The sequence below is a fragment of the Tachysurus vachellii genome, chromosome 1 (genome assembly GCF_030014155.1).
Source record: "Tachysurus vachellii isolate PV-2020 chromosome 1, HZAU_Pvac_v1, whole genome shotgun sequence".
NCBI lineage: Eukaryota > Metazoa > Chordata > Actinopteri > Siluriformes > Bagridae > Tachysurus > Tachysurus vachellii.
The window spans coordinates 36299649-36325442 of record NC_083460.1 but is presented as its reverse complement, the minus strand read 5'-3'; the positions used below and the strand labels follow the sequence as shown (position 1 = coordinate 36325442).

Genomic DNA, 25794 nt, shown 5'->3' with positions numbered 1-25794 from the left:
AGGAATTAACTTGATTGGTCATTTTTAGTAAATAATTTATTAGTACTCAAAAATCTATGAAAAAATAAATAAATAAATCACTTCAGTGTAAATCACTCTTCGCCATCATTTATTAATTTCCTAAAACAGTAAGCACTGTTGTGTTTAATTCCCTACTTATTTTCTCATTAACCTGTCAATATGACACTTTCTCTCCACTTTTATTTGCTGGTGCCATACTGAAAGCCAGGTTCTTTAGTGATGCCACTTAGATGCACATCAAAGAACCATAAATAAATAAATTGACCATTTGTCAAAAATCCCACTAAGCAGATAACATGTAAAAAAGAAAGAGACAATTATTCAATAACTTTGAACCCATATAATATTTTGCCATTTTATTCAAAAAGCATAATATTTAGTAAATCTGTGGGATCATTTATTTTTTTCATGCTTTTTTCAGAGTGAATTTTGCTTATTCATGATCTGGAAGTGTATACATGGCTGTACTTTGTTCATTCATATCAGTTATACTGGGTCACAATGTTTTTTACCCTTACCCTTGCTTTTGCTTTTTATGCTTTTTTCCATATCTTAGCCTTGGGGATTATCTATATTATCTAGTCTTTCATTTGCATGCACACATCAGCATAAAAGTCCAACTTTGTGCACTCAATAAAATCTCTTTGACCGTACCCTGGCTTCTGATTCTTCATTCATCTTACTACTGGTGAAACTGCAATATTTTTCATCATCCAGAAAGATTTCCAAAAGTTTATTGATTTTGTAGTAACTACAATGAAACAAAGTGAGAGATCATTAAAAGAAGATCAAGAAAATAATCAACCATCAGGCTTGAAACATGATTCATAAGAATCTAATGGCACAAATCATATCTCTGGCAACTTTTTTGGATCTTTTTTAATCTGAAAATACTTTTGTGAATCCCAATCCAAGGTCTCATTACCGCTGTTATATCAGTTACATCAACTCCAGGGCATTGTCTCTGAAAGTGGTTCAGAAAAGACTATTTTAGGACTATTTAAATGGTATTCTAAAAAGAATATATTTTACTCTGGTCCCAAAGCAACATTGTAAAATGATCTACAAATAGTATGAAGACTAAGGAACCCTTGAGTGTTCATTCCTTTTATATGACTTTTATCTTTTTTTATGAATTAAAGATGTCATACTTATTCATTAATTGTTGGACTTAACATTGTAGAACATTCATGAAACAAGTTATCATGTACACTGTAGCAGCTATAAGCAGTCGTTACCACACCAGTTTATTATAGTTGTCATGTTACAAAGATTCCACAAAGAACAAAGTCCTCTATCCTGAAACCTTTCTCTAATCAGAAAGCCTAAAGGTACAGGTTTACAAATGATTTTTGTAGAGTTCTGTCAAATGAGGCCCCTTCCAAAGATGCATGCTGTTATGGTAAATGCATCAACATGCATTTAAGTCAAGGTTTCTTTCATTGTTTACATTTGCTCCTTTGACACTTGTGTAAATTTTTAAATGAGTCAAAAACAATTTATATCCATATAAACCTACAAAACTTAAAAATATATAATTCCCATGGCACATTTAACAGGTGCAATGTGCAAGAATACATTAAGAATATAGTTCACATTAAACATTTATTAGCTTTGGTTGTGCATCATTGTGAGCATGTTGCAATGGTGTCAAATCCCTAGAGTTAAGGATGTTTATGAATAACTTCCCAGTTACTATCCTACCCCAAAGGACACACTTTAATTGTGCAAAAATTGTTTGCCTTGTAAACAATCTGACCCAACCTCCCTTCAAAAACACTTACATTTCAATGCACACTCATATTACGAAGCCTTCACAGAAAGAGTTTATGATTGAAAACCCACATTCACATTTACCCGTCTTTTGGGGACTGGAAAGCCAGGTTATCAATACCGAGGCTGTTTATTCTGTCTTGCTCAGGCTTTTGTCTGGATTTTACATGCACTGCCATTTCAGTTTCACACAGTCCATCGTTGTTCTCCTTTTTCCTTGAAGGTTTGATTTTGGAGTTCAGTCCTTCTGGCAGCTTGTAGCACAGGAACACTATTCCACTTAATACCACCAATATGGATGCAAAAATTCCAACAGCGATACCCGAACCAACATACTGCTTATCAGGAGCTGGGGGCATGTTGAAGTTAGGTGGAAAGTTGATGGTCTGGTTAGTCACCACAGAGTTTATGTTCCAGTAAAGAGGAATTAATGAGCTCACACCAGCAAGTAACATAAGTCCTCCACCAAAGGAAAAAGGCAGTGTGATAGATCTAGCCTCGTTCAGTCCAAAGTAGATGTTCCTGAGTCCATAAATGATGATTGAATTACCAAAAAATCCCAAGATAAAGGCAAGCAGCATGAGCGCCTGGGCAGCAGCAATCTCATTAGGCATGTAAGGGTCTGTCAGATGCATCCGCTGGCAGTACATGACCTTGTATTCAGGTGTGACAATCACACTGGTGTAAAAGCACACCTTCCAGATACCCACCCAAGCCATACCAGAGGTGATGACAGACAGGTCGGATACCTCCCACACCCTCCATTCCACCAGGCCGACGGCTACGATGGTGAGGATCCAACCAACCGCACCAACCCATAACCCCACAAACTGGGCATGGGCAGTGTGTACCAGGTATGGCATGATACACTAGCTTCTACTGTCCAGTGTATGCCTTTTTATTTTCCTTCATTGTCAGGTCAAGTGTTTAATCGTCCTAGCTGTCTGGCAACTATCTAATAGTCATCTTTTTTGCAGATCCCTCTCATCCTGTCTCCAAGATACCTGACAAAACACACCAGAAGCGTCCCTTAGGAGAGACAGAGGAAGAGAATGAGCTAGAGATAGAGAGAAGGGAGGGGTATGTAGGCGGTTAAATTAGCAGGAACAAACTGGGTTGTTTAGGGAAGCAAACACAGGTAAAAAGAAATACATCAACAAAAATATTTTCCACACATTTAAATATAAGACTAATATTAATTTAGAATCTTTGTATAAATCTTTGTATAATGTTAATCTTTTTGTACTTTTTGCAATATTTCATATGTTCTGTAAAGCTGCTTTGAGACAATGTCCATTGTTAAATTTGCTATACAAATAAATTTAAATTGAATTGAATATTGTGCCAAGCAATAGGGATCTGTAGTATATTTATACCTCACTTTAGTGATGCTATAAAGCAATAATTGATGACAAAGACATTCACTCAAAATCTATTTCTTTAAGTTAAACCTGCTTTTTCTAAATTCTAAATTTACAGCACATCATATCAGCCATCTCCAGACAAGCCAGTAAAAAACAGAACTGTTCCTTTTAGTAAAATCAACCTTATAGCAAGTCAAACTGCTGATTAAACATCACAACAACAGATTTTATTATCAATTTCTTATACTAGGAAAAACAAATCATCACTACTGTCATGACAAAAACCAAGAAGCTTTGTAGGCATGTAAACCTTAAAATGCTTTTAAATTTAGAATATGCCTACATTTTATTTAAGGGTTAAATGTTGAGATATAAAAGAAAGTCTGTCAGATGGACATGTTTCACTAAGTAAATCATAAGAATAAGAAAATCTACATCTGCATCTAAAATCGACATGTGTCACAGCAAAAATAAATTAAATAAATAAATAATATTAAAACATTTTAAAAAATTGAAATTCAAGTATTCAAGATTTAAATTTTTAATTGATGAAAATAGTTGACCACAAGACTAGCCAGCTAGCAATCAGTCATAAGGAAAATATTAGAGTTAGCTAGAATTAGAATGCTAGATCACATTAGCACAGAAATTATAACTTAGCTAGCTAGCTAATTTAACAAGCTAATCTACAAATCTGCGGTCATCCAACATAATGGTAAAATCAGACATCTGCCTTTATGCCTTAAATATAAAACAACAACAAAACATCTAACCAAAAAAAAAAAAACATTCAGAAATTATAGATGATGGGAAACATACTCCTCACCTTAAACAGACTAATGTCAGTGTTTAAATCGTGATGAAAAGCATGATGGCACACCTAAAACAAAGTGAATGCCTCACTTCCTCCTCCATTCAGTAAACAGAAATAACTGCATTTGTGAATTATTAACTTAACATACACAGTCCTCCCAGATGCTGGGGCATGATGTCCTCAATAAAACCATCACAACACCTACGCCACAGATATTGTAAAGGTCAAACATCGTAAAGCTTTGTGAAATGCTATAATAAAATCTTGGCAGATGATGCAAACATTATCAAACTTCTACCATCAAGGCAATAAAACATTGTGGTGTAACAAACATGAAATGGGGCAAGAGGCCAGTAATTCTGACAAATCATATGAGATAAGTCACACAAAGTTTATTTGTTTCAAAGGTGTGGCATTTTTAGGAAGTCTACATAACGTAAATGTACACAAAATTCATTTATAGTTTGAGTGACTTACAAAAGTACTTCAAAGTCTCTGTCAATAAATACCTTCTGCTACTAGTTTACTAGATCACAGACTAAGAATACTGTAATACTGTCAATCCGAAAACTCTTTCGCGGTGGTAATTTAGTAAGAACAGCAAACAGACAAGACCTTTTTTGTAAGTGCTAATTAAAAAATACCAAAATACTTAATCACCCATTTAATGCTGAAATTTGAAATACACGAGTTCATGCTTGGCGTGTTCAGAGTTTTATGTTGATGGTGGAGTACATCATCTGTGCGTTAGGATCTTAAATAAAGTGCTATGTCTGTTGTGGTTGCACAGTAACTTGACTGAAGCTTGTCCCTTTAAGACTCTGTCATATGCAGAGCTCCGGGAAGTTTTTAGAAAATTTTGGAGTCAACTGTAAGGAAGAAACAAGGTTGCATCATACTTAAAATAGGCCATGACCTACTTCATACTTAAAATATTCTACATATTCTACTGGCCAATTTAATAGTGGCCAGCACCTCTGCTCATTCATAGAATTTACAGCTTGCAATAAGCCAATTATCTGGCAGCAGTCCAGTGCAAAAATTAATATAGCTACATAAATATGCAGTTATACACCTTCAATGGTTTAGATTCTGTAATATAATACTTACTAATTTATAAACATTGTTATTATTTTATTAATTCACAATATATAGCAATATTGTTAAAATGAAGTTTATCCACTTCATTCAGGTCATTCTCAAAAAAAAAAAAAAAAAAAAAAAAAAATTAAATTAAATTAAATAAAAAATAAAAATCTCAGAGCTTATAAATGTACCAGCTAAAGTATGTCAAGGATATATCAAGAAGGAAGAGGCTAAATAACAAATCATGCACACCCTCAGTCATGAGGTTTCATTTTTGTTTCTATCTACTACATCTGTATTGTACAGTATGTGTCAATTTCTATGGACAGTTTCACCAAATTTCTCTGTGGTAAGAAAGCAAGAAAAAACCCTTTTAAACTAACTTACAGTGGACATTTACATAAAGTTATTGTAGTTACAGGCGCAAAAACATTTCTGAGGTATGTTGAGGACGTGCTGTTTGAGGACGTGATGGTTTTGAGCAAGGCCCTTAACCTCACCTGCTCCAGGGGTGCCGCACTATGGCTGACCCTGCGCTCTGACCCCAGGCTCATAATAACCTGGGATATGCGAAAACCTAAAGCATTTCACTGCTCTAATGTTGGATAAAACTCAAGCTTTCTTTCTCTCAAACCCCTCCAATCCTAAGAATTGAATTATGAGAGTGTTACAGCTGTAGTTTTGAATTCATAATATTTGACAGAATTCAGCTTCTTAGCTCAGACCTCAGCATTAACCTCTTGACTTCTTGTCCTTTCTTTTCTAACAGGGAAATTCAATAAATGCAGTAAATAAATTCAATAAATGCAGTAAATAAATTCAATAAATGCAGTAAAAAAATCTCTATAATTTTTGACACTGACCTATTCCTCTCAAAAGATGCAAAGACACAGCAATCCAGAACAATAAACTATAATGCATCACACACACACACACACACACACATACACACACACACACACACATATATTATTTTTATTTACTGAGTAAATTCCTCGCAGATTACTTGCATATTTATAGAACAGTCAAGATGCCAACCTGTCACCTTTCAAAATAAATGAAGTTGAATTAAGTTTAGTAGCCCAGTCTCTGCTCCAGAGGCAGGCTGTCCTTCAAACACTTTAACTGCTCCTCTCCCAATTTTATCCGGTCCTCAAGCTTTCTTTGCTCAATGATGAGTGCCGACTTCATCTTAACAAAGTGCTGGTAGTCAGCAAGGTGTTCCTCGCTCAGGTAGCTGGCCAAGATATCGTAGACCAGGCGCTCCCTTCGGTCCAGGTTTTCCTTCAACTCCTTGGCATCTTCATGCTGGCGAATCAGGAGCTTTCGTTTTTCTGTTAGTGTGTGCTGTACACAAAAATAAAATAGTGCCGTGATTGGATAAATTATTTGTGAAGTCTGTCCTCTCATTCCATTTGACAAGAAATAGTAAGAGAATGCCTTTGATATGATTTTGAAGATGCCTTACCTTCTCATCAGCTGAAACACCATCCTCCAGGTTATTAAGAGCATTTTCAACACGTGCCAGTCTCCCCGACAGTGACAGCAGTAGGCTGACCACCTTGTCCAGGTCTCCGACAAACATGCAGAACTTGTCCAGCTCATTAGGCTTGCAAATGGCCTGCACTGTGGCTTCCACTTCTTCACCCAGGGTGTTGTTGTCCTGCATGTCCTCCAGAAGACTTTTTCTGGCCTCACGTAGTACCTGCAGTTTCCTGCTCAGGCTGTCAATCAGCTCCTGCTGCATGGACAGAAAACAAGTACATGAGCACACGTGAGAATCATGCATAAGAGAATTACATGGCTACTATAAATGTGAGAGCTGGTTTTGTACTGAAGCTGCAAGAGTGGTGTAGCTAAAGTCTATTTAAATCAACACAATTGCTAAATAAATAAACCTCAAGCCAAATCCAGTTCTTATAGCGATTTCACTGAATTGCTGATGTTTTAGGGATTTAATGTAATTTTATAAAGATGCACACAACTTTACAGTGTAGCTGGATATCACTTTCATAGCACAAATTCAGATTTCTTTTACTTTATATATATATATATATATATGTATGTATGTATTTTACATAGGCCTATATATACAATTTTAGAATTGCACTACTGCTAGAGAGCAAAATGAGATCTTGTCTTGACTGAGTGACTACAGCTGAGTGATTTTGCTAATGAAATGTGCTAAAAGCTGCAGTGAGGTGGCTATACCTTTTTACTAGACAGATCATATTCAGGTTCATCTTCAGAGCCCTGGTCCTTCATCTGTTCTTGCATGTCTTTCATCTTAATCAGGAGCTCGGCTTTAGGAGCTGACGTATTGTAGTATGAAGAGCTCGTTGCTAGGGAGGTGGATGCGGCCATTTTGTCATCGGCTCTGTAAATCAGATATAGTCTGGGTCATTAAAATAAATATAATTCAAAGAAGAACAGACCCAAATGTACTGAGATACACAGTGAAATGCAGTCATTTTTAAATGTGGAATACAAAATAATTACTAAGATTGCAGTATAAGATATAAGTTTTAACTTCAAAAATGCTAGTATATTAAGTACTTCATTAGTAATAGTACTACACCAGAAGAGGACAGTGTTTTTCTTATTGATCCAGAAACAAAGGAGCAAGCATAAATTCACAAACTAATATTTAGTATCACGTCATATTCTCGCTCATATTCAAACACAGCAGCTACTCACTTCTCTGGTGTAGTTTTAGGAGACTGTTTTGAAGCCGATTTTCTCCTCTGCTGTAGACCCTCTAGAATCTGTTCTCCTTGAGGGTAGATCCCTTCCATTAGGTCCATAGTGGTCTTCATCTTGCTCTGATCCAAAATGTCTACCAGACTCTTATCCATTCCCATGATGTCTCTGGCTAACTCTTCTGTCTTCTCATCCTCCTCAGAGAGGCCAATAGGAGCTGCACCCAGCTTCGCTGTCTCTGTGTTTTCCATCTTCTGGACCTCAGAAGAACTGAATTGCATGGCCTGGAAAAGGGAAGGAGGCTGCTCTGGAGAGCAGGGTAGGTTTAGTTGGTGTGTAAAACCTTTATCAATACCACCAGGTGACTCATTGGGAACCAGATCATTCTTATTTTCTGTATCAGAGCTGCCTTCTGCATGGACAATCCTCATAGGAATGTTTTTAACAGCAGAGATGGGCTCTGTTGCGTTCTCCATCAGGTTACTACATTGGGATACAGATACCTTGTTAGACACATCATAGATAACATTAAAAAAAGCATATCATGCAATATTATTCAGAGCTACTACACAGAGCTACTCTAAAATATGGTTGATCTGATCTAATTTTCCATTAGGGAAGAGCAGTGCCAGCTGTAATTCAATGTTTTAATACTGTTATTAGAAAACCATCAACTTTGCAGTAGTTAAATTCTATTCTATAATATTCTTTTTTGCACAGTACACATCATTGATTACAGTAAAAAAAAAAAAGGTGGCTTAACTAAAGTGGGTAAAACTTATGAGAATTATGATTAAACATTTATTTCAATGAGAGTTTAAAATATTACCATAGAATTTGACTTCCTTTCAGTCATAACATGTAGGTTTTTATGTAACATTTGTATTTAATCATTTTGACACTGCTGTACCTTGCTCATATTTCTCCAGAACTGTGGTGAGCTTAAATGTTATACAGTAGATAAAAAGCCAAAACATTTAGCATTGTGACAATTTATTTGGTGACTTTAATCAGGTTTTGGACAGTTAACCATAATACTAACCTGTTACTATAAATTGTCTCTGGGTCTAGTATGTTTTCTGGATGAGTTGCTACCAACGGCTTCTCTGCTGACAGACTGATTTTCTGTGGGGAAAAAATAGGAAACATCAGTTAACAATTTTACAAGTTTAGACACAGTGAGCCCTCAATCAGAACAGTATTGTGGATCATGATTTCTAAACTTCTAAACAGTAAAGAAAGCAACAAATGAACAACAACCAAAATATATAGAATGATGATAGCTTGTTTGATAATTCAGAAAACATACAGTGCAGAATTGACTCCTGTTACTACAGTATAATCATCAAAAAATTGTTGTATTATTATAATATTGGTACCTTTTTGCACTGTACCAGCTCTTCAGTTTAAGAATGGCAGCAGTGCAATGATTAATTTCATTGTGCAAAAAAGAAACTCGGCTTAAATAAAAGCCTGTAATATGAATAATGGAACAAGGATTTAGTCCATTTTGTTGATTATAGATATAGAATAGATGACTGCATAACATACAAGATGTCAACTTTATATCGTCGCTGTCGGGTGGAATCCTCGTATCTCCAAAACCATTACTTTTCAGGAAATTAAAAAAACGCCGTACCTTATCTGCAGTGCACAGGGTTTAGTCCGCGTTGCAGTGGATTGTCTTGCGCTAAATTCCTGTCCTCAGACGAGCGGGGGTCAAGATTTTTTTTTCTTTGAGCCCAGTGTTTTGAAGACATTTACCTCAGAAGACGTGTTGATTCGTTGCGACTCTTATTAAGGAGAAATATGCCGCGAAGCTCTCCCGCGGAGTGAGGAAGAGGTGGACAGTTGAAGTGTCCAATGGAGTTATGAGATTTGCGCTCAAACTATTTTCAAGACTTTAGATTGGTTAATAACTTGTAAAAATAACAGACCCACGTGGGGACTGACCAATAGCATCGATATGTGAAAAAATACGAAATTGACCAAATTTGGACATACGAGGTTTCCGCCCGACAGCGACGATATTATAAATCAAGAAGAAACAGCAAAATGTAGACCACTAACAGGCCCAGTAAATGACATCAGTTCAGTTCAGTCAATGCTCACTTGATAAGCAAAAAAAAAAAAGAAAAGAAAAACTTACTTCCCCATGAAAGTCTGCTGAAGGAGAGGATCTGGACCTTTCATGAATGCAGACTGTACTGCTGCCTTCTTCTGTCCCTGAATCCAAAATGTTCTCCGCAGAGTGATATCTGCTGGATGTTCTTCCTCCTATTGTCTTCTTTTGCAAGTTCCATGTTGCCTCATATTCTGCAAAAGTGCCCAGTCGCTGCTGCTCTTCAGGCGTGGTGTAACATTTGTTTGAACTGAACAGCTGTTTCTTTGCAGACTTTATCTCAGTTTCATCCACTAGCAAAGAAAACCTGTTTTCTCCTCCAGTGATGCTTTCACTGGGGTTGAATTGGGAATTCTTTGGGATGGGTTTGGAAAATGTTGGTCTAGAAGCTCCTTGAAAGAACCTAAATGTATCTACAAAAGATCCAAGAGTTGCTTGTTCTGAGGTTTTGTCTCCTACACCTACTTCATTGATCTTGTCAGGCTCTGAGAAAGAATGGACCCTTTTGTCCAGGGAGAAACGTTTTCGACTTCCAATGCGGGAGACATTTCCATTGTTAGACTCTGATTTTGTGGCTAAATGACCATGAAATGTTTCATTCCCAGAGAGCTCCAGATCTCTCCTTTTAAAGGATGTGGCCTGTAGAACCCTGGCTTGTGCCTCTTTCAGGTGGTCCTTGTAGGTGCTTGTAAAAGATCCGTCTGAAGAGGATGTTGATGTCTCTGTGGACTTCCAGGCCCCTAGTTCCTCCTCAAATTCACCTGGACAATTTAAGGTAGCGGCACTCCGACTCTTTTGCAGCTGGGCTCTCTTTTCTTGAATCTCATTGAGCAAAATAGTGGCATAACGGTCACTTCGTCTTCCTTGCTTGCCACTAATAGGGTCAGGTTTTTCTTGCGTTAAGCACCCTTTTGTTGAGATCGTGGTACTCTCAACCAGAATCCTGTTCTCCTGAGCTAAAGAATGTAACAATGGGGTCTTCTGAGGGCAGATTTTATGTCCATTCTTGGATATCCAAGGGCCATTTTGGGTATCTTTATGTTCTCTGGTAAAATAGCTCTGTTCTGCCTGTTGAGTCACTATGTTGTTGCTGTGTTGGTTCTCAGAAATTGATCCATCCTTCCTCCATTTATTTTCCTTCTCTTTTTTCACAGAGTTAGTCTTCACTGTTGCTGGACCTGAAGCTTCTAATTTTGGAGGACTGACTGTATGTTTATAGCTTTTGTTCTCAGATGCCTGCAAAGAAGTTAGAGGGTACTTTAATTTTATGGTTCTTAGATAGTTTGCGGGGTTCCTGTCACTGCTACCGTGGGTTGGCTTTGATTCTGGCCTACATTTATGCTCTTCAACCCCATCTGAGAACTCCTGTGTGGGCTCTTCAGAAGTAATGCAATAGTACCGATAATTAGCCATTCCATCAGAGCTGTTGTCAATATTTGTGCTAGACAAAGACCCAGTTGCACTTCCAGTTTGCTTCTGGAAACCCTTATTAGTGGGAAGATTTTGCAGGCTGCGGTAGTAGATGCCCTCACTCTGCATTTTGGGTGCAAACCTGCTCTTGGTATAAGGGTAAAAGGGACTTTCATCACTACGCTGCCGTTGGTGTTGAGGCTGACAAGCAAAAGGGTTCTGACCTTCTCTTACATCAGTACTAGATAAGGAATAAAGCTTTGTGGTATTCAGCTCATTTGAGCAATAGTCCGCAGCTGATGGGTGTACCTGAAGAAAATCTTTCTTAAATGTTGGGTTGTAGCTGTGTTGTGATTGGAGTCCTTGTTGACTAAAATTGTAATCATCAGCCTGCCTGCCTGTAACTCTACTATAGGATTTCTGATGGGAATGTGCAGGTTGTCCATGTGAGTATGGGATGCCTAGTCCCGTCTCATGAACTTTAGTTGTCATGAAACGGTCATTGTGTAAAGTTGGAGCTGATGGAGATGATGAGTAAGCCACTGAAGATGTCTCTGGAACATGCCACACAGGGTTAATATTTAACCTCCCAGAGGAGTAGAATCTGGAGCCGGTCTGGTCCTCAATCTTAGGGCTGATACACCCTTTATTACTCACAGGAATCTGTAGGTACTTGCGGTGTTCCTTTTGGCTACCCTGGAAAAACGTGCACTCTGTTGTGGAAGCACTTTCTGACAAACACTGTTCAGGTGTACAAGAAGAAAATCCCCTAAATCCAGAGTTATGATTATCAACAACTCTTGTGGTTGCAAAATTTTCTGCTTCACTGTAAGGTGAGTTAGAGGAGTGCTCTAGAAGTTCCATGTTGCCCACTGAGCTGAACTGGCATGACACACGCTGCAAATTTGTCTGGCTCCAACAACCAATGAAGTCATTTGATGATGAACTGAAAGAGAAGACAGGAATATTGCAACTTTATGAGGGACAGTTCAATACATTAAGTTAAAAGGGCCAAAATGAAACAGAACACAATGAGGTTTTGATGAAAACTTCTGTAACCTCACTCTGCATCACACTTTGTCTGCCACACAGGTTCAAGCACAGCATTATCTTCAATCTCATGAACTTCTGAGGAATTCTCGGAGATGTTGGAAGAATGCCAGGACTGAGGTCTGCATAAAGGTTCATTCTTCCTAAAGGGTAAACAGAGAAGAGTGGTTTAATAGATATATTGGTGTGCAAAATATTCCATACTCTCACTGTGAAATAATTAAAACCAATTAGATTTTTCAAGTACGCTTGGTGGTATTCATTAACACCCCACCCCCCCCACCCCCAAAACAATATGCTCTACCAAGGGACTACCAAGAAGAATCCCATTCCCAGTCAAGCAGTAAGGCAACTGAATCCCCGAATATGCATGTCTGAGTGTTAATACAGTATAAGTATCTCTAAGATCTACTCTAATCACAGAAGACAATTCTGTAAATCTTTACTGGTTTGCAACACACATACCCTTTGGCCCGGTTCTTCCTGAGAAGCATGCAAGATATGAACAAAACACAACACATCATTAGTCAGAATCATCAATCAAACACAATGAAACATATCTCTTTGGAAGAGCTAGATTTAAGAAATCAAACACAAATGACATCACCAGAATAAGAGTAACTGCTTGCTTGCACATAAACAGTACAGCTACACCACATGAAAGTATAGTAGATGCTGGAATACGGAAGGACACTACACTACACGATAGAGGCTCAGTCTAGTTGGCATTCAGGGACAAACTATGGAGGGGTCATTTATTACTAAATACCTCATAGAACTCTGCACAATCTTCATTAGAAAGTTCCTAGCCATGTGTATGTCACTTTCTGCAGGCATTGCTTGTGTTACAATATCCTTTGTTCCTGTACAGCATTAGGGAAGAGAAACTGCTCATATAAGTGTAGATTTTGACATTTCCACATGCTAGTTAATATGAAACTTAGTGTTAAGGTGTTTTCCACAGGAAAATGAAGGTGTTTTCCACAGGAAAATGAAGGTGTTTTCCACAGGAAAATGAAGGTGTTTTAGAATACTACACTACTGACTAATTTTCGTGGACAGATCGGTATGTAAAATTTACATATAAAATGTAAAAGGCATTACAAAATGTAAAAATCTTCATAAAATCATCTAAGACAGAGAACAAGTTCAGTGAAACAGTTTGACTGTCAATGCTCAAATCAATTGGTAATTTCCCAATGCAGTATTTACAGCAAGCAACTTTTTTTTCAGGATTTTTGGTACACTGGTGAAATATAAAAGCTATTTCTAAGCCTGTGAGCAGTCCAAAGAACCACCTTCTACCAAACCACGTGACGTCAAGTGTGAAAGCTGGTACTGTGTGTCGAGCAATGTGATCTGTTCATCTTGTCACATTCTTTCTACAGTAGCTTCAAGTTTTGTGATTACAGGAAAAGGCAGAACAACTTATTGATATATAAAACAGGGCATTCTTTGTACTTGTTTGCAGGTTTCCCATGAATCGAAAAAGCAGTAAAGTGTTGGTCCAAAGGAAAAGAAGATGAATCAGGTGTCTACTATTTTATCCACAACTGTGAAGAGTGTAAACGGTTGACTGAGTTATCGAGTACTGTTCCACCAGATATCTAGATGACAGAGCAAGCCACCAAATGACCATAATGCACCAAAACTCTATGTATGAAACAGGAGATCATCTTTGGCATAAATTGAAAAGCAGATCATGTGAAAATCTATTTTCAAATGGTTAAGCTTAGTTTTTAATCAGGACCAAATAGCCAGTTGTAAGTTTTAAAAAAGATAAAGGTTTTTGTTTTTAGGTGATTACCGAATATATAATCGGCAAAAAAAAAATTGGAAAGATAATAAAGTAAAGGAGGACAATTAAACACCTAAACGTTTTTTGCCATGGCAGGTCCGTTATAAGACCTGATTTATATAAACAGATAGAGTTTTTATGTATTAGAATACATCCCCAAAAATGAAATAATGTACCATTTATACTGACAGAAGAAACCCTTGTAAAACAACAGACATGATAATACAGAGTACCTACAATGAGACCAAAGTCCAAGGACTGTTAATGACTTACAAAAAAAATCTCACTTACCAAACAGTTGTTGCATAAGATTTTGCTATTCCTTCATTTTCATGTTCTGCAAATAAACATGTGCTCATTTAGCATTAGATACAAGTACATTTGTGCTTTTCCTCTATCCTGTTAGAATGCATTAAAGCTTTAAAAGAGTCCCATGAACACCAGATCCTTCTGGAGTTGAGAATCTTATAGCATTCCCACCAGCAACTCAGGACAACAAGCCAAGTGAAATGTAGGCTGACCAATAGACAATCAACCACTACCCCATACTCCCTTCTACACACAACACACACATAAACAAAGCAAAGCTCCATACTAGGATCACAGCCACCATTTACTGTACAAACTTTGTGTGTGTGGGTGTGTGTGTGTGTGTGAATAGGGGGTAGGGGGATTATGCTAGAGATTTAGCTCTAGCAACTGTGGGTGTTCAGTCATAAGTGCTATAATCTGCTTCTCTGGTTGGTTAATGGCTTATAAACAATCGAATTGCTACACGAGTCAGTCTTCTGAGAGTTATAAGTTCATTCATTCATTCATTCATTCATTAAGTAAATAGTAAGCTTTCTACATGGGTGCACAGGGACACATCCTTAAAAAAATCGTGTGGGAAAACACTTCAGATGTCACTGTGGCTTGTTAAATTCTTCATTAACTGAGTAATCCTTTAGTTATTTTGTAGCCTCAGCAGCCTGTGTGTGGGATACAGAGCAGACATGAGCCTGGACAAATTGCTGAATAGAACTACAGAGACAGCAGCCAAAAAAACGCAAGCATAATCAGAACACGGCTCACTGGCCAGAGGGCACATCCAATCTGGCAAACCAGACAGAACATACTCACTTCTCAATATCAGATATTATCTTTAACTTCTATCTCTAAGTGACTTTCAAATTGCCCATCATAACTGCTCATTAGTCTTAGTCATAAGCACGGGGAATGTAAACAGGAATTAAATTAAGGAGTGGACACAATAATGATAAATTTGATAGTAAAAATAATGATACAGTATATGATATATTCTATATGTTTTATATTATGGCAAAACTAATAAAAATGATGTAAATTTAACGTCAGACAGTTGACTGATATAGATAAAATATTACAGAGAAGCCTTTATGTCTTTCAATCATAAAAACCCTTCCACATCAGAATGTTAACAAATGATGGAGTAGCGAGGCTGTTGTGAGAAGAATTAGGGCTGTAATTTCTGTCTGGTTGACCCTATTGTTGATCCTCTTTCAGACTGAAATTTTACACATGGCTTCAGTGACACATCTGTAACAAGAAATCAGTTACTGAGAGGCTGCATGTGAAACAATGTCCAATAAATGTACACATTACTCCAAAGGACATATGGCAGAACCAGTGTTAATCTGTGAATGAAAGTGCATCTTATTTGTATGTTCAATAGTTGTTTAATGATTGATTGGTATTAGATTTTAGATCTTCCTTTTAATAGCCCTCGCCGTCTTTTCACCAAATTGTATTAACTCCAATATATGATTTGTCCAAAATTCACATTTCATTGATATTAGTGTTGAGGATTCTAAATAATAATTTTGGAAAAACTAGCCCATGATATCTGATTGCTGAAGGTTTAGACTTCATTCTGACAAACTTTAGGATCACAGTGTTTACACAGGACTGTCCCTCTGAGGTTTAAAGGGAAGTGTGTAGCTCAGAGTCTCCTTCATATTTATGTAAATAGTTTTATACAGGTTATGGAGGTTAAACAACACACAGCACCTTAGGAGTGTAAATTTGTTAGTTCTGGCAGAATGTCACTGTAATTCCAATGATATTTCTATGATAACATACACAGACTAACTGAGACAGTTCTACTTAAAAAAGTGTAATAATTCAAAGATTTGAAGCACTGTTTTGTGTGCATGTAGCAGGTCGTGGGCATGTAGCCTAGTGGTTAAGGTGTTGGGCTACCAAACGGAAGGTTGTGAGTTCGATCCCAGGTCCACCAAGCTGCCACTGTTGGGCCGAAGAGCAAGGCCCTTAACCCTCAATTGCTCAGCTGTATAAAAAAAAGAGATAATGTAAGTCGCTCTGGATAAAGGCGTCTGCCAAATGCTGTAAATGTAGCAGCATCTTGAATCCTGTGTGATCTCCACTACTCCTGTTGTTATGTGACAGGTACCAGAGTATCTAAGGACAGCCCGAGAGGAACAACAAACATGGTGGCTCATTTCAATGTTGCGTACTAAACAATTAGACAGCAATAATTTCAGCTATGATTTGTGTAAAGAAATGGAGAGCCCGCTACAGCTGAGGTGTACTGTAATTGGGTTTTGTTTACATACACTGTCATTTTTCTTTACGTCTTGTCCATAAGCTTTAAATATCATTTTACAGTTAATAACCAGTGCTATCACTGTGATGATAATTGGTACATTGATGTACTTTGACTATATATCATGTCGTATTCTATATATTAAACAACCTTAAACAACCTCAAACTGAATGAAAAGTTCACTTCTCATGGAAAAATATATATTCCACATTTAATCTTGACATTATTATGTTTGCGTTTTACTAAAGAGATTGTTCCATAAAACATTACTATTACATCAAGTATATAACTAAATGTGATGAAATACCTGGTCAGTTGAATGAATCAATCAATTCTTCCAAACAGGTTGGCTTTAAATGTACAGAGAAGTGTTTTAAAGAAGTTAGTGTCCTTTACTGGATTACTCTGTTCCCAAAAATCCCCACCAAAACAATGGGCTCACACGGAACAGCCAATCCTGTGGATCCACTGGACTCATCTAGGCAGTGGCACCAACCATTTCTCTAAGACACAGGGGGGTGTCAGGTGGGATTGTGTAAGTAAATATTAGTCCTATTCCATTTACACTCCAGCAGTTTAAGCAGGAAAAGTCTAGTCATGTTTGCTTTGTGTGATAGAGAGAGAATTACATAATGTTTAAAGAGTATACCATGTAAGCTGTATTCATTTAGTTGTGAAATTTCACTGATTTCCCCCTACGATAAGGTTTGTTCAGCTTTGCAGGTTATAATTGGATTCTGAACAAAGGCATGAATAGCCAGATCAATCTAGGCCTCTCTGTGTAATGAGTTAATAAGCATAGTAAGTTATTATAAAGTCTAATAGGGTGATCGATTTCTATACTGTTGTTGTTGTTGTTTATGGTTTTAACTCTTGGACTCTTAGATCATATAAAGTGGCTACATTAAATGTGATCAACTGTGTGTTGATCACATTTATGTGATCAACTGTGTGTTGATCACATTTATGTGATCACATATTTGATCACAACTATGTGAGCCTTGCCACACCCCTAGGTTCCAACTGTTCGATCCTTAGTTTGGGTTAAGAGTTGAAAATGAAGAGTAGAAAATGAGTGAGAGTGAGAGAGAGTGAGTGAAAGGTATATGTGACAAAATAATAAGGGCTTAGTCATTTCCATTAAGTACTTTATCCTGATCAGGGTCAATACCCTCTACATATGTTTCTAACTTTAATAACCTATAATGCCAAAGTTTGTGAACATCATACCCCATACGTGAGTCGTGGTTGCCGCAAAAAGTTGCAACCAAACATTTGTCTAGAATGGTTTTGTATGCTGTAGACAATGCCCTTATACACAACACAAGCTCAATATGGTTTGCCAATATTGTATTGGAGGAACTTAAGTGGCCTGGTCAGAGTCCTGAAAATCTTTTGTGAAAATTATAATGCTTATTGTGCCACAAGCCTGTACGCCTGACATCAGGGTTTGACCCCACTAATGCTCTTCTGGCAGAAGAACCAAATCCTCACAGGAATGCTTCAAAATCTATTGGAAAGCCTTCCCAGAAGAGTAAAACTTCTTATAACAGGAAAGGAAGGATAAATCTGAATGGAATGTTCATCCAGCACATAAAGGTGTGATGTTAAGGTGTCCACATACATTTTTGTTATTCTCTCCTGCACCAAATATTAACTGTGGTAATTAAAATAATAAAGTGTTTAACCCAGTGTGTTCATATTAAATTCCTAATATGTATATGTTGTTCAATTTATATATTCATTTTTGCTGTTTTTTATTAAGGACACAATTATTGAACGGCAATAGTACAATAATAGTGACTTAGTACAATAATAGTGACTTAGTACAGTTTTTCATCTGTATTTACTTTTCATGTGTACTTACTTGTCTATTTGTTGCTATTAGACATCTCACATATTACATTTTTTCATTAGATTATATTTTTATTTATTTATTTATGTTTTTTTAAATGACCCTCACCTGTTTTGGTGAGAGAGGGTGGGGGGTTGGAGGGTTTACTGTGTACTGTGTTACTCCGTGATCAATAAAGTATCTATCCATCTATCTATCTATCTATCTATCCATCTATTTTATATAGGGTTCAATAAGCGTATTACATGTTGGCAAATAATTTGAACATCATTAACTTTACTGTTAACATTAAAACATAACTCTGAACATTCAGAGCTTTTACCACTAGATGGCCCAAACCATCCAGTAACAAAAGGCTCATTCATGAAGGGAATCTGTCTTCAAACTTGTATATCAAGTATCCTATGCTCTGTAACACTGGTCATCAAGTTACCAGTAATTATGCTAAAGTAACATGCTGTGGTGGTCACTAAGACGCACTAAGAACAACAATTTTCTTAATGTAGCTCTATAATATCACAATGATTAACTAAAGAACAGGTCATTCTCAGTAATGACAAAATAAAATAACACTTAAATTAATATAAATAGACACTGCTACACTTATATACCTTCCACTTTCTTTTTCTTCTTGTTTCAGGCTTAAAGCAACAAGTAACACCTTCTAAATTAATATATTAGAAATAGAATTCTCAATTACAATTCCTCCCAACAGTTTTTAGTCTGATGGTATCATAAGTTTGTGAGCTAGCGAACCAGTGTTATAGATGTTATAGTGTTATGATAGAGACTACGAAGCACTTTTGTACATTGCTCTGGATAAGAGTGTCTGCCAAATGCCGTAAATGTTAAATCTAAACTTAAAGTTGTAAAGAAAATGTACGTTTTCTCACGAGACCTCAGATGACCTCAGCTTCGCGACGGCTCACACAAAGCCCAGTGGGAATAAGCCATAGCAGTGGTGGACAATGGTGGACTATTTGGGCCTCTTTTGTGCAATGACATAAGCTCTAGCAGAATAGTGAGGACTCCTTTGTTCCACTTTGCTATATAATGGTATAATCCACCTGTTTGACTTACTGACCAGACATTTTTGCCAGCTTGAGTGTACAACCCACACTGACTGTCTCATACATTCAGACAGCACTGAAATATCCAGACTGAGACTATAGGAAGTCAAAAACAACAATTCTGAAGATCCTCTCAATCTGCAACAACAGGTAGACAAGAAAAATTGCAATAGTCAGGAACACAAGAAAGAGCAAAATTGTCAGGAAAGACAGACATTTTGTTGAAGCCTGAAAAGCTAAATTATACTGGTAAAAAAGAAAAATCCAAAAATAAGCTCTGACTAATGAAAAGGTAGACACACACCCCCCCCCCCTTCAGGCTGTTTTCTGAACCCATAAATAAAGATGCAAATTAGTGCAATAATACATCAGATCTCCTCCAGAAGAATAAAAACTTCAAATTTGAATGTATATACTGGATTAGAAATGGAATAATGGAATAAAGTATGTTTTGTAACAGTGCATGGTATCTTCTTAATTAAAACATTCTGTAAATTTTGTTCTTCAGAATATCTTCACAATGAAATATGTAATTTCATTTTAAACAGAAGATTTATTAAGTTTGAAAATGTATGCAGAAAAAGTTAAGAATATCAGCAGGCAAAGTTTAATCGCGTTACCTGAAAGATGACCGCACTGTGTGTGCACTTGGCTTAAGCATAACTTAAAATAAGTTTAATTTTTTAAAAGCACATAAAACCTAAATCCTCCATCACTGTGGCTTGAACTCCTGGTCTAAACTGCTTAAAGCTTAAACTGCTTTTTATAAATCAAATACTAGTTGGACATTCTGAGGTCCAGGATCAGAGTAGATTTTTAAAAATACATGTTTCTTGAAAAACACAGTTACGATTCCCTTTCATTTTGGGATGTAATAGCAATGTAGAAGCACATAATGGCATCCGCACAAACTATTTAAACACAGACACTATATTGCTTTGGATAAACACAATATCTGCTGGTCCACTGTGGCGTTTCACCAACACACCCTACTTTTTAACCTCAGCTTAAACTTTGGCCTAGAAAAACTAAGTATCTCAAAATAGTAACTATTCAGGAGTGCACACAAAAAATGAATGGACGCACTCTCTGTGCTTTCTCATGTCATAATTTACATCTTAACCAAAGAGAGAAAAATCAGACAGTTTGTTGATCCATAAAGCATTTAACTAGAAACTGGTTTCATCAGGAAGTGAAACGTGTGTGATGATGCATGTCATCAGATATGCAAGGAATAAAGTGTCATGTTTTATTCAGCAAAGCTGCAAATCTTTCAATGCTAACCATTTTTAATGATTTAATGATTGATTTAAATTCACACCTTTTATCCACGCATGGCTATTTTTAATGAGGAAAATACACAAAAAAGTTAGCTGATGTTATCATTCACATTATAGTAGCTATAAATATTTGCTAAATTGCAATCATCTTTTTTCACTATCTTAATGTTAATAAGACAAAAACACAGCCTATCATATGACAACGTAAAATCAAAATACAAAACCACCTGTCCTAAGACTTTACAATCACAAAATGTAAAGAAACTGCTGTATTATAATAACAGTAACATATCAGAGTTTACAAATGTATTTTTATTTGTTTAATCAAATTTCTATAATGTCATAACTGACACCCATTAAAAACATGGGGCTCCTCCACATACTAGTCCTAATTTATCCCAGCATGAGTAGATGAGTGTGTATGAATGTGTATAAGACTCAGCCACAAAGCATCACAGTGTTTATTAAGAATCAAGCCTACCGTTTTAACCCCAATGCCAGAGTTTTGAAGGAGCTCTTCACTAGGCAGATTGCCTCCTGTCTGTAGCCGCTCAGAGGAATTGCATTAATACTGACAATTTCATCACCGACCTGCAGCTGGGCTGATGCCGCTTGACTTCCCTCCGCCACCTGCATACACACACACACACACACACACACCAGAAAAATTGGTGATATAGATGACATGTCAATCCAATGCACTGTAAATTGAACAAAGTGATGTAACAAGGATGGGTAGTAGTAGCTCAGTGATTAAGATATTGGACTACTGTCAACTTCAACTCCCTAGAACCACCGACACACTGCTGGGTCCTTAAGTAAGGCCGTTAACCCTCAACTGATCATTCGTATAAAAATGAGATAAATGTAAGTTACTCTGGATAACGGTGTCTGACAAAAACCATGAATGTAAACAACAATTATAATATGATTTTTTTCTAGTTTTATGTTCAAGCAAGTTATTAATAAAGTACAGTATACATTTATTACACAGAAAAGAACAAACACAGAGTAATCACACTATCAAAATATCAAGGTCAATAGCTTCAGACTGTGATCAGCAGTTTGTATGGCCACCCAGAGAGTATCTAAGATAAAAGTTCCTCCAGAAACCAATATTCTCTCAGTGCAATAGGTGTATGTAAGTATGATGGAACTGAATATTTCTATCTTAACAAAATAACAATATATTGTTGTTAGAAATGAATGTCTGGTTGCATCACACCTCAAAGCTATTAGTTTTGATAAACGATGAGGTTAATGCCTACAGAACTGATCAAAGATCCAATGAATATCTGAAAGTGTTCAATGTCACTGAACTAATTTATTATAAACCTTTTGATTTACAAATAGACATCTACACATTTGATATGTGTTTTAGAGTAGCCATTTTGCCCATTTGTTAAATAAATATTTGAAGTTTTACATCTGTCTGGAGATTCTTGATTTTCAATATGATCATATACATCAACACCTTACAACAATGTAAAAAATAAAGTTTACTCTGAAAAGAATATTTTCTTAATAACATTTATAGAGTAATGCAAAGGAATAAAAACAACACTAACTGTTAAATACTTAATAGGATTAATACTGTGCAATAATATTAAGTTCCTCTCAATAGAATGGGACCATGGACTCCTGAGTAATGTTAACTCTAAGTGTTAATTTGACAATAACTTTTAGTGACATTTTTCTTTTGTTCGTTGGAGAAAACAGAGCTTGGTTGCCTGACGTCTGGTGGAAACGCTGGTCATTGCTGATAAATTTGCTCTCTTTATTTAAATCTAACCACAATGATGATAACAGCCTTTTTTTTCTCACTCATCATAGTTGTCATAGTTATCTAACAAATAAAAAACCACAGACACAGTCTAAGCACATGACATTGATAAGAACACCAGGCCAAAACTGCTGTATCATCCATACAATAAAGAGAGCAAACGGCAACAACAAATTCACAGTTCCTTAAATTTATTTCACAAAAGGACTGACAGTAAACAGTATATCAGCTCTCATCCTCAGGTTGTTATATTACTTCCCACAGAAAGAAATGCAACCTGAGTTGATGCATTGTTAAAATTCTAGCACAGTGAAACTCTACCCTGCTCAGGAGCCCATGTTCCACAATGCATGATCTCCTGTGTTTTTGTGGCCAGACCTCTTTATCCTGCTGATATAAAAAGCTATAGATTACAATCCCATTATAAAATGTGGGATTCAAATGTGTTCTTGTTCCTCTGATGGGTGCAAAAACATCTGTGCAGTCTAATAAGGCTCATAATGCATAATATTTGAATCCTAATAAAAAATTGCGGCACATAACGGCATGTGATATAGAAAAAAAAATTTGCCCTAACAGCACATCCTGAAATGTTTTATTCCTCTCATACAGCAGCCAGTGCTGATAATTAGAGTGCGACAGACTGGTATGTTATGCAGAATATATTCCCACTTTCTGTGCATTGTTCTACCGCGACCCTGACCATGATGAAGCACTTTTAAAAGAAGGAAGTATGTGACATCTGGAAGAGTTTTAACACACATGTCCAGAAGAGCAGATGACATAATTCTTAGCATACATTATACAACTTTTACTTTTAGTTTTAACCTAATACACAATTGCTTATTTTTTATTTTGTAATAAAGGTATGCAAGGAATGCAAACACTCGGAAATTCAAATTTCAATCTCAATCTTAAAATACACTGATATGCAATTAAAGTAGCAGTAAACTGAAATGGCAGATCTTTGTTTTCCAGGATATGGAAGCACACATTTCCAGAAAAGTCTAAAATATCTCAGGAATTTTAATTACAACCAGTCTGTTTATTTTGGAAACATTTGCTCCATAGTGGACATGGTGAACCCTTTGGTATCACCTACAGCTCAGAAAAATCTGGACTTCATGTCATAACTAATTCTATGATCATTACATGACCTATACATTGACCTACTTACTATATACAACTATATACTATGGGAACTGCATCATATTTGACCGCATCAAATAAGCGCTGAAACGAGCTGTAAGTTCAGGCTAGATTTATCCTCAGTTGTGGACAGGCTTCACAAGATCCTGATACAAATAATTCAGTGTCTTCACAGAAATTCAACAAATCACATACATTTCTTGCCAGCTTCTGGCTCTGTTCATATGGCCATTTTGTCTGTCAAACATCCTTCAAGGAGACTTTTCAGCAAAGAACAAATATAAATACCTAGCAAAGCACACAGGGTGGATCTGCTCTAAACACTTTCCCACTTAGTACGCATTAGGGAACCACAACAGATTCCACTCCTGTCAGCCAAAAACAAGAATCTGAAGGCACAAGATTCTGAGTCATTTAAAAGGTACATGAAAGACTAGAAAACAATAAAAAGGTTATCTTTTTATGATCTTCAACTAACCAGTTTTGGTACATCTGTGCCCCATGATAGCCCCAATGTGACCCATCCACCTTAAGGTTCATAGTTTTGTGCATGCTGAGATATTTTTCTGCTCACCATGGTTGTAAAGAGTGATTACTTATTTTAAATTATTATATTGATATCCTTCCTAGCATCCTGGCCAATTACTTCTAGCCTCTTTAATCAACAATCCATTTCTATCAAAGGACTGTTTGGTTGAAGGTGTTGTTGTTGTTGTTTCTAAACTTCTGGCTGATTAGATAACCTAATGCATTTACAGGTGTACAGGTGTTCCTAGTAATGTGGATAGTAAGTGTACATTTTTAATTGGTATATTATTAGTTTTAGATAATGTGGAGCATCCACCCTGCAAGCTCCTGCGTAATTTACTATAGAAACATACGGCATTACAACAAGTACATTAATATAAACACATGAAACTAGCTTATAAATTAACCACATTCTTGTGGAAGAAGTAAAAGACCTTTGCATTTACAATAAGAAGGTGTATGAGGAGGAAAGACACGGGGTTAGCGTTCACATAAACAAGCATGAAATTCCACCTGCATGTAACTACAGGATATACCTTGAACTATGTTATAAAAACTTAATTAATTAATTAATCTGACAGAGTTGCCACTTCAGTGGTGGAAATGCCTGTAGAGAAATAAACATTTCTAAACACAGTACATGGTAGTAAGTTATGTACAAAAGAATTATTTACATAAACGTTTGAATAGTTAAATGCATCTCAAATATCCATGGATATAAAGCATAACTCAGCTTAAACATAAATATCATGATATATATCTTGTCAGCTGTCTTGATATTATTTATTTAATTTTTTTTTTCAGTGTGATGGTATTGTTCTGTACCTTTGTAATAATCAGTGGTTCTTGGTGTTCCAGACCTCCTCTCAGAGTAAATCCCCATGGAGCTCCTCCAAAGAGAATGACATCGACCAGCAGCCATTTCTTCCCAACAGGTCCAGCGTGCTGCTCCATGGCCGTCCATGTGTCAATGTCTTTAATGGTCTTAGACCTGTGCTCTTCTGATGGAGCGTCCAATGTTGGACATGTACCTACAACTTCCATGGTGCATTTGGAGAGAAATATCCGCTTGAGAGAAGATGCTGACAAGTGCTGCAGTGTTGTTGTTCGTACATATCAGCAGATGTTGGGACCAGGAGGTTTTATGGCAAGATAATAAAGATTGAATGAAGAATTGAAGTTGCAAGTTTAGTATCCTTTAGTATGGTGCGAATGTATATAACCAATCAGAAAGTATCCAAACCATCTTCCAGTCCTTTTTGACACTGTTGAACCCATGCAGTAGCCCAGCGAAATATCTTCTGCTGTACAAACGCTAAATTACTGTTACACAACAGAAGTTAGAGGCTATGTGTGTATTACTAAATTTAATTTCGCGTAGCAGACACTTGCTGTGAAGTTTTTCAG

General features: G+C 36.6%; 2 protein-coding genes across 6 annotated transcripts; both read right to left on the bottom strand.

The window, feature by feature from the left end:
* Positions 1-362: 362 nt before the first annotated feature.
* Positions 363-4068, bottom strand: LOC132856100 (claudin-34-like). Of its 2 annotated transcripts, none has more exons than XM_060885532.1 (2): positions 3985-4068; positions 363-2798 (listed from the first exon to the last, which is right to left on the bottom strand). In XM_060885532.1, exon 2 carries the CDS (start codon positions 2655-2657, stop codon positions 1875-1877), a length of 783 nt encoding a protein of 260 aa, XP_060741515.1. In that variant the 5' UTR covers positions 2658-2798; positions 3985-4068; the 3' UTR covers positions 363-1874. The 2 variants fall into 2 exon arrangements, with proteins under 2 accessions (XP_060741515.1, XP_060741506.1); XM_060885523.1 differs by having other exon boundaries at positions 363-2823; positions 3985-4061.
* A 258-nt stretch (positions 4069-4326) lies between these two features.
* On the bottom strand, positions 4327-25794 carry shroom2b (shroom family member 2b). Of its 4 annotated transcripts, none has more exons than XM_060885484.1 (9): positions 25213-25794; positions 21409-21557; positions 12355-12483; positions 9908-12236; positions 8801-8883; positions 7756-8241; positions 7270-7435; positions 6527-6799; positions 4327-6405 (listed from the first exon to the last, which is right to left on the bottom strand). In XM_060885484.1, exons 1-9 carry the CDS (start codon positions 25429-25431, stop codon positions 6133-6135), a joined length of 4107 nt encoding a protein of 1368 aa, XP_060741467.1. In that variant the 5' UTR covers positions 25432-25794; the 3' UTR covers positions 4327-6132. The 4 variants fall into 4 exon arrangements, with proteins under 4 accessions (XP_060741467.1, XP_060741476.1, XP_060741493.1 ...); XM_060885493.1 differs by having other exon boundaries at positions 6527-6796; XM_060885510.1 differs by lacking the exons at positions 21409-21557; positions 25213-25794 and adding exons at positions 12806-12823; positions 13110-15276.